The sequence below is a fragment of the Saccopteryx bilineata genome, chromosome 6 (genome assembly GCF_036850765.1).
Source record: "Saccopteryx bilineata isolate mSacBil1 chromosome 6, mSacBil1_pri_phased_curated, whole genome shotgun sequence".
In the NCBI taxonomy this organism is placed as follows: Eukaryota; Metazoa; Chordata; class Mammalia; order Chiroptera; family Emballonuridae; genus Saccopteryx; species Saccopteryx bilineata.
In genome coordinates, this window is record NC_089495.1 from 204,917,284 (window position 1) to 204,927,222 (window position 9,939).

The 9,939-nt window shown below is 47.8% G+C and overlaps 1 protein-coding gene across 3 annotated transcripts in view; it reads right to left on the bottom strand.

Moving 5' to 3' along the window:
• The window catches only part of HCK (HCK proto-oncogene, Src family tyrosine kinase), a 49,379-nt gene extending 39,440 nt beyond the window's left edge, over nt 1-9,939 (bottom strand). For 2 of the 3 annotated variants that reach the window (XM_066236516.1, XM_066236515.1), the window contains exon 1: nt 9,910-9,937. In XM_066236516.1, coding sequence (XP_066092613.1) covers nt 9,910-9,929 — 20 coding nt within the window. In that variant the 5' untranslated portion in view covers nt 9,930-9,937. Of the gene's footprint in view, nt 1-9,909 lie in introns of all 3 variants that reach the window. The other variant, XM_066236517.1, reaches the window with a different exon arrangement.

The window sequence follows — 9,939 nt, forward strand, 5'->3', positions numbered from 1 at the left end:
AAACAGTCTCCTGTTAACAACAACCAATCCCACCCCCCACCCTCTGACTCCGCCCTTTTTTTTTTTGCTATTAAAGTAATGCTGCAATATAAATCCTACATGTTCCCACTGCTCCTATCAACTTTATTGTGAAATGCTTTTCTAAATAAAATGCACCCTTATAAATATTCAGCTTGATGAGTTTTGACAAATGCATAACCCCGTGTAACCACCACTATGTAGTATTATCAAAGAATATTTATACAATTACACATTTTATCCTAAAACACTGCCTCACCCGTACTTGGGGTGGCAAGCATTTTGCCCATTCATTCATTCATTCATTCATTTTCATGGAGAACAGAGCTGATCACAAGAAGCGGTGCTTACGGCCACATCTTTAGAATCAGACTCAAGTTCCAACCCTGGCACTACCATCCAGCAACTGAGTTACCTTGCATAAATCATGTCATCTCTCTGATCTCAGTTTCCTCATCTGTCAAATGGGAATGATATTAGTATTTACCTCAGTGAGTCATTGTGAGAATCAACTAGCATCTTCTGTCCAAGGATAACAAGGGTTATGAGAAAAGTAAAGCAGGGCAAAGAGAGAGGAAGTGGGGGGAGGGTGGTGATGTGACGTGAGACAGTCATCAGGGAAGGCCTCTCTGAAGAAGAAGTAGGTGAGCGAGCACCTGCTGAATCGAGGGACCAAGTCATGTGACAATCTGAGGAAAGTGTGTTCCGAGCAGAAGGAGTAGTAACAGCAAAGGTCTTGAGATGCCACTGTCCCTGGTGTATTTAATGAACACAAGGAGGCCAGTGGAGCGGAAACGGAGTGCACGAGTGGGCGAGGGATGGACATGATGTCGGGGAGGTACTGGGGCCAGAGCGTGAGGCCATCAGTGATTTGATATTGTGTGCATATTTTAATCAACAGGAAATGAAGAGCCATTGCAGGTTTCTGAGCGGAAGAGGGAGCCACACTGGCTTGTGCTCTAATGGGATCCCTGCTGGGTGAGGAATGGGTTGGAGGGGCCAGGGAGATGCAGGGAACCCGGTGAGCAGGCTGAGGCAGTCAGCCAAAGGCAAGATGGCGTCGGCTGGGGTGGCGACAATGGACAGTTGTTGGAGCTCAGAGAGAGAAAAGATCAGGATGCCTGAGACTTCCTGAGTCTGTACAAGCAGAGTCATTGCAGCACTGATTTTACCAGGAGAGGACACTGGAAGTCACCTACATAGGGGGTTGGGGCTTTATAAAGTCATCTCATAGGATGGGAAAGACAGCTCATGGAAAAGGCATCCCTTCACGGATTAAGGCTTAGATTTAACATTGTGAAGATGACAGTACTCCCCAAACTGATCAACATAATTCCTATCAAAACCCCAGATATCTCTCTCTTTTTTTTTTTTTAGGATAGACAAGCTTATCCTAAAATTTGTATGGAAATAAAAGGAACCCAGAACAGCCAAAACAATCTTTTTTTTTTTTTTTTTTTAGCAAGCAAGAGATAAAGAGAGGAAGGAGAGAGATGAGAAGCATCAAGTCATAGTTGCAGCACTTTAGTTGTTCATTGATTGCTTCTCATATGTGCCTTGACTGGGGGGCTCAAACCAGCAGTCTTGGGCTCCAGCCAGTGGTCTTTGAGCTCAAACCAGTGACCATGGGGTCATGTCTGTGATCCCACGCTCAAGCCAGTGACCGCACGCTCAAGTTGGTGAGCCCATGCTCAAGCTGGCAATCTTGGGGTTTTGAACCTGGGACCTCAGCATCCCAGGTCAACGCTCTGTCCACTGTGCCACCACCAGTCAGGCCAGCCGAAACGATCTTGAAAAAGTAAAATAGAGTTGGAAGACTCACACTTCCTATTTAAAAACTTACTTCCAAGCTATAGTAATCAAGATAGCATGGTTCTGGCATAGGGGTAGACATATATAGATCCGTGGAACAGAATCGAGAGTTCAGAAATAAAACCTCACATTTACAGCCAATTGAATTGCAAAATAAGGGAGCCAAGACAACGCATAGTCTTTTCAATAAGCGGTGCTGGAACAACTGGATGTTCCCACGCACAATAATGACGTCGGGTCCCTACTGTACACCATTCACAAAATTTAACTCAAAATGGGTTATAGACCTAAATTGGTAAGCTAAGACCATACAACTCTTCAAAGGAAACCTTTATGGCCTTGAGTTAGATAAAGCTTTCTTAATGTGACACAGCTGATAAAAGAAAAATGGACAAGCTGGACTTCATCAAACCTCTAAACTTGTGATGTGAATGATACAAGCAAGAGAATGAAAAGGTGAGCCACAGAAAGAGGAAAAATATTTATTTGCAAACCTTAGATCTCATAAGGGACTGGTGTGTGGAATATAGAAGCAATACAACTCAATAACAAAAAGACAACATAATTGAAAAATAGGCAAAGGATCTGAATAGACAGTTCTTCAAAGAAGCTATACAAATAACTAATAAGCACATGAAAAGATGCTTTAATATCATCAGTCACTGGAGAAATACAGATTAAAGCCACAACGAGATGCTACTTCACATCTATTAAAATGGCTAGAATAAAAAAGACCAATGATAACAAGCGTTGATGAGAATATGAAGAAGTTAGAACCCTCATGCAGTGCTGGTGGGAATATAAAATAGTGCAGCCCCTTTGGAAAAGTTTGGCAGTTCCTCAAAAGGTTAAACATAGCGTTGCCATATGACCCAGCAATCCTACTCTAAGTACATATCAAATAGAATTTAAAATATATGTGTACACAAAAATTTCTATGTGAAAATTTCATAGCAGCATTATTCATTAATAATCAAAAAGTGGAAGCAACTCCATTGTCCATCAGTAAGTAAAATATGGTCTATCCATACAATGAAATATTATTTGGCAATAAAGACTTATGAAGAGCCCTGGCCTGTTGGCTCAGTGGTATAGCATCGGCCTGGCATATGGAAGTCTCGGGTTCAATTCCTGGTCAGGGCACACAGGAGAAGCAACCATCTGCTTATCTACCCTTCCCCCTGTCCCTTCTTTCTCTCCATCTCTCTCTTCTCCTCCCGCAGCCCTGGCTCGGTTGGAGCAAGTTGGCTGGGGAAACTGAGGATGGCGCCATGGCCTTGCCTCAGGCACTAAAAATAGCTAGGCTGCTGGGCAATGGAGCAACATCCCCAGATGGGCAGAGCATCACCCCATAGGGGGCTTGCCAGGTGGATCTTGGTCGGGGTGCATGTGGGAGTCTATCTCTCTACCTTCTCACTTATCATTTAAGAAAAAAAAAAGATTTATGAAGGACTGATACATGCTACCACATGGATGAACACTAAGAATGTCATGTTAAATGAAAGAAGCCAGCCACCAAAGGCCACATGTTGTATGATTCCATTTATATGAAATGTCCAGATGAGGCAAGTCCACAGAAACAGGAAGTAGATGAGTGGTTGCCCAGGGCTGGGGGTTGGGGAGGAATAAGAAGTGGCTGCTAATGGGTATGGATTTGAGGAGGGGGATGGTAATGACCACGGTCCTGAAACTGATCGTGGGAATGGTTACACAAAGCTGCAACTAGACGAAAAATCCCTGAACTGTGCATTTCAAATGATGAATGTATGCTATGGAAATTATAATCCAATAAAAATGTTGGTTTTGTTTTTTTAAATAGAAAGAATGAAGAGACTCCCTGCATACTAATAGGGAACCAGCTGGTAAGTGGAGGGGGCAGGGTGCACAATAGCACCCTGGAAATAGGTGTATTTTCCAATTTGCGTAGACTGAGAACACAAACATGGGTGGGAATGCACCAGCACACGCCTGGGCCACGCCAGGAAGGGCAGGCAGAGGGGTCCCTGGGGAAGCAGTCCCGATGGAGGGGCTGGGGGGCTGGATGACAGAGGGAGGGGGACTGACTGGTGCTAGTATACCCTTTGCACTTCCGAACTTTGAGCCACCTGGATAGATGATTCAAAAGTAAAGTCAGTTTTCATGGACAAGACAGAATGGAGGCTGGGGAGAATTTTTAGAGGATAAAAAGAGTCATTAAGAGGTTTGGGGTATGCACTTGACAGGGGGTCGGGGTGGAAGAACGAAGGGAGGAAGGTGCTGAGGCTGGACAGACTGCCTCTCACTCGCTGTGACTTTGTTTTCTTCATTTGCAAAGTAAAAATACCTCACCAGGTCACTGAAATATTGTACAAAAAGCCCTTCAACTCACTTCATCTCTTTGAGATAGGGATGACAATGAATGGATGGCTCAGAGAGGTAAAGGCACTTGCCCAGGGTCACACAGCAAGCAAAGCTGAGATTCAAAGCCAGGTCTGTGAGCCTCCAGTGCATCTCCAAAGGCTGTGCTCGTAGTGACCACACGAATTCAGTTAGTGTGCTCTGGACACTGAGGAGCAGAGAGGGGGAGCTGCTTACCAGAGGACGCAACACAGGCCCCTGTCCCGGAGGGAGAGCAGGGGCTAAGAGACAAGACTGACCTCAGTTCACAGTGGATCAGATGCTGGCTCTTTCAAAAAGTCTATTTTCCTATTGGCAGGGGCATTTGCATTTCATATTTCAAATTCTTTGGGACCGCTGTTGATTGTTCTATATTCAAAACAGGACGGAGGATGGGGAAGAGAGCCAGAATCATTTGTTCAGGGCTCAGATATTTCCCTTTTTATTTGCAAAGTAGCCAGTGTTCATTTCACAGCTACACCCTCCCAGGCAGGAGGTCCCCGCTGCCCTGATCTTCCAAGAAAGGCAAATAAAGAGAAGACTAGCCCTTGAAAACTCCCAGCAGCTCCCAGCAAGTCCTGGACCTTGCTTCTTGAAAAGATCCTCCATCCTCTCTAGCCCGTCCTCCCCGCCTTGTTTTTCTCCGGAGAACTTGTCACCACCAGGCACGATGTTGAATCTCTCTCTTCTACATTTTTCAAGTTCCATGCAGTACTATTTATTCATGCGCCCATTTTACAGATGAAGGAGAAACTGAAGTTCAAGCTTTATGAACAGCCAGTGAATGACGGCGCTGAGAGCCAAACCCTTCAATCTTTGATTAGTTCTCTTAATATTTATTAAGGGCTTACTATGTGCATCTCTGCTAGGGGCTGGGAGCACACCCACAAAAAGTGGGCAAGATAGTCTTGGCCTCCAAGCAGCGTCCAATCCAATTAAGGGCACAATAACTTAGATACAGTGTGGAAAATGCTGTGGTGGAGAGAAGCCCATGGCATTGTAGGACCACACAGGAAAGACACTGGCCCAGCCTGGAGTGCATCAAGGAGGACTTCTTGAAGGAGGTGATCAGTTGAAGTTTAAAGGATGCTAGTAGAAGATCATGGCAAAAGGTATTCCAAACAGAAGGGACAGCTTGACAAAGCCTTGAGGGAGGAACAGCCTGGCCCATTGAATGAATCGTAAACATTTCTGTGTTGCTGGTGCCTGAAGCCCGGGACGCAGATGGGAGGAAGATGAGGCTGGAGGTGCAGCCCCTGCTGATAAGGGCTCGGGTTCCCTCTTGTGAGTGACTGGGGAGATCTGCCCCCGGGTGTCTTGGAAGCTTACCTACCCAGGTACCACCCTAAAGGCAACTAACCTCCTGCTCAGGGGTGTGGTGGGACCAGGCGGAGATGGGGACACTGAGGGTGCCAGGGAAGTTGTTTTTCTGCCCCCCAGCTGCGTGGTTACCTCCAGCTGACAGGTCCTCCCAGGGGTGTGGGGGATGGTTTAGTTTCACAACTCCCTCCCTGCCCCCCCCAATGTCCCCAGAGGCCAAGAAAAGAGGAAGAGCTTAGAGGACTTCCTCTTGGGCCCGGGTGCGCTGGAGCCCAGGCAGGTGGGGGCAGAGGGCACGGGGAGGGGAGGAATGATGACAGAGGGAGACCTGCCCACCCTCTGGCATTCTCCTAAATGAAAAGGCCAAAGGCCTGGGCCCCAGCCCTGCCCCCACTCAGTGGTGGCCAGGCTCCTGCAAGGTGCACCCAGGCCTGGGCGCTGAGAGACTGGGTTGGCATCTCAGCAAGTCTAAGTTACTGTCCATGCCTGGGCAAGACCTCTCTGAGCTCTGCATCCTGCACGAGGGGGCACATCCTTACTCAGCAGTTTAAAACTGAGGTGACGTGGCCCTGGCCGGTTGGCTCAGTGGTAGAGCGTTGGCCTGGCATGCAGGAGTCCCGGGTTCGATTCCCGGCCAGGGCACACAGGAGAAGCGCCCATCTGCTTCTCCACCCCTCCCCCTCTCCTTCCTCTTTGTCTCTCTCTTCCCCTCCCGCAGCCAAGGCTCCATTGGAGCAAAGTTGGCCCGGGCACTGAGGATGGCTCTGTGGCCTCCGCCTCAGGTGCTAGAATGGCTCTGGTCGCAACAGAGCGATGCCCCAGATGGGCAGAGCATCGCCCCCTGGTGGGCATGCCGGATGGATCCCAGTCAGGCGCATGCGGGAGTCTGTCTGCCTCCCCATTTCCAACTTCAGAAAAATACAAAAAAAAAAAAAGAAAGAAAGAAAAAAACCTGAGGCGATGTGCAGGAACCGCCAGAGAGAGATCCCCAGGACTATGTGCCTAATAGTATAGAATGTATATTCCTTTTTTAAAAAATGACATGATTTTGTATTTATTTATCTGCATCTGTACAGACACACATAGAGAAAGGTCTGGAAACTAACCACACAGGCTGCAAGAACAGAGGCCGCCGCCGAAGAAGAAAGGAATGTTGGGATGAGGCAGAAAGAGAGTGTGACTTTTCTTCTATTTATTTAAAAAAAAATTTTTTTTAACTAGACTATCTTTGTTTCTATTATTATTATTTTTTAATTCATTTTAGAGAGGAGAGTGAGAGACAGAGAGAGAGAAGGGGGGAGGAGCTGGAAGCATCAACTCCCATATGTGCCTTGACCAGGCAAGCCCAGGGTTTCGAACCGGCGACCTCAGCATTTCCAGGTCGACGCATTATCCACTGTGCCACCACAGGTCAGGCTGTTTCTATTTCTGTAATTAAAATAATAATAATAGGCCCTGGCCGGTTGGCTCAGTGGTAGAGCATCGGCCTGGCGTGCGGGGGACCCGGGTTCGATTCCCGGCCAGGGCACACAGGAGAAGCGCCCATCTGCTTCTCCACCCCTCCCCCTCCTTCCTCTCTGTCTCTCTCTTCCCCTCCCGCAGCCAAGGCTCCATTGGAGCAAAGATGGCCCGGGCGCTGGGGATGGCTCCTTGGCCTCTGCCCCAGGTGCTAGAGTGGCTCTGGTCGCAGCAGAGCGATGCCCCGGAGGGGCAGAGCATTGCCCCCTGGTGGGCAGAGCGTCGCCCCTGGTGGGCGTGCCGTGTGGATCCCGGTCCGGCACATGCGGGAGTCTGTCTGACTGTCTCTCCCCGTTTCCAGCTTCAGAAAAATACAAAATAATAATAATAATAATAATAATAATAATAATAGAGAGGGTTGTTATATAGGGTGATCAAGAGTCTTTCCCTCCAAACATTTCATTATGCAAATTTCCAAACACACAGCAAAACTGGAAGACTTTTACAACGAAACCCCCAAACTCCCCACCGACGTTCTACCACGAACACATCGCTTGCTCTGTCACTATCTGTCCTCCTAGCATCCCCAACAATTCATCCTGTGAAAATGCATTTCGGAGTGAATTACTTCAGCACACATAGGATTAACTGGAGTTCAATGGGGGTTGTTTTTTTTTTTACAGTATTTTTAATGTAAAACTTACAACAAAATGCACAAGATTAAGTGGCCATTTGCTGAATTTTTGCAAATGCGTATACATCCATGTAACTTCAACCCCATTAAGACGGACCTTTCCATCACTCCAGAAAGTTCCCTCTTCTTGTCCTACAGCGTATTGGAATTGCCATCGTTCTGTGAGTCGGCATTCAACAGGGGGCCAGGTATACAGAAAGTGCTCAATAAATGCTGGCTGAAGGAATAAATGCATCGAGGCATGAATGTGCCCACGGACTGCTCTCGGAGGGACGGACCATGAGTGCTCCTCTTGTGTTCCCCACAGAGCTGAGACACAATAAATGCTTACTAAAGATGGACTGAGCCCTGGCTAGTTGGCTCAGTGGTAGAGCGTTGGCCTGGCATGCAGGAGTCCCGGGTTTGATTCCCGGCCAGGGTACACAGGAGAGGCGCCCATCTGCTTTTCCACCCCTCCCCCTCTCCTTCCTCTCTGTCTCTCTCTTCCCCTCCCGCAGCCAAGGCTCCATTGGAGCAAAGTTGGCCCGGGCGCTGAGGATGGCCCTGTGGCCTCTGCCTCAGGTGCTAGAATGGCTCTGGTCACAACAGAGCGATGCCCCAGATGGGCAGAGCATCACCCCCTGGTGGGCATGCCAGATGGATCCCAGTCAGGCGCATGCGGGAGTCTGTCTGACTGCCTCCCCATTTCCAACTTCAGAAAAATACAAAAAAAAAAAAAGATGGATTGATTGTACCAGTTAGACATTCCCATGTGACAAATTACCCAAAGTTTAGCAGCTTAAACAGTATAAACAGTGATTATCTGACACAGTGTCTGCAGGCCAGGAATCTGGGAGCAGCTTAGCACAGCGGCTCTGGCTTAGGGTGTCTCCGGAGGCTGCAGTCCGGGTCAGCCTGGTGTGTAGTCATCTGAAGGACTGGCTGGGGTGGGAGGGTCCGTTCCCAAGGTGACTCACATGGCTGTGGGCAAGAGGCCCTAGGTTCTCAACATGAGAACCTTCCGTTAGGCTGCCTGATTGTGCTCATGACAGAGGGGCTGGCTGTCCCCAGAGTGAGTGACCCAGCAAGGCACAACATCACCCGGGTCACACAGGCCATCCCTACTCAAGTCTACACAAGATCATGAACACCAGAAGGTAAGCCTCACTGGGGACTCCGTGCAGAAGGCAGAGAGCGTTTCTGAGAACTCGCTTAGTGCTGGGTGCTGTGTTGGGTTCCAGAGAGGGTAGAAATGAGTCAGAACCAGCTCTTGCCCTCCCCCTCCCAAAATGAGTGTGTGTGTGTGTGTGTGTGTGTGTACATGTCTGTGTGTGTATGTTAGGGGTCAGACAGACATAAAAACAGATGGTCTTATAGAGTACAATAAACATCACAACGGCATTTTTTTTAAAAAAATTGCTTTTCCATGATTTATAGTCACTTAAGACATTTAAGACACATTATGAAAAGAAGTTTCCTTCCATCCTTATTACACTACGCAGCCCTCCAGCTCAGAGCGGCAACAACTACCAGCTGTTTGCCGTATCCTCCCAGAACTGTCCCGTGCCTATACAAAGACGCTCCCCGCCACCTTTACACAGAAAGAAGACACGATCCAAAATGCGCTGTCCTGCACCTTTTCTCCCTCTCACTCTATCTTGGAAGTAATTTCACATCAGTACTTAGAGAGCTCCCGCGTTCTGACTTAACGGCTGCATGGTATTCTATCGTCTGCATGAGCCATGGTTTATTTAACCAGTCCCCTCGCCACTGAACAGTTTATTTCTTTCTAATCTTTTGTTACTAGAAACAAAGCCACAACATCCATTATTTCCACCGGTCCTAGTATAAACATAGGAGAAGTTCCTGGCGATGAGATTGTTGGATCAAAGGGTCTGTGCACTTTGATCCAACAAATAATAATGGTCACATTTTATTGAACACTTAACTATACATACTTTTTACATGGATTATCTATGAGCTCTATGAAGGGTGATGCTACTATTATTTCCATTTTATAGATGAGGAAAATAAGACCCAGAGACAATTTAGGGGCTCACTCAAAGTCCCCCAACCAGCAGATGTCAGAGTTGGGATTCCAAACCCACTCGGTCTGACCCGCGGAGCAGAGCGCCTAACCACCGCACCAGTGCTCTCTGGTTACTGGTCTTAGAGGGTGCCATGCTCCTCTGAGCTCGCTGACTTCTGCTCTTGCTGGCCCCACCTGGAGAGCTCCTCCTTACATTGCCTACCTGCCCGAACTCTTGTTCATCTTTCAGTCT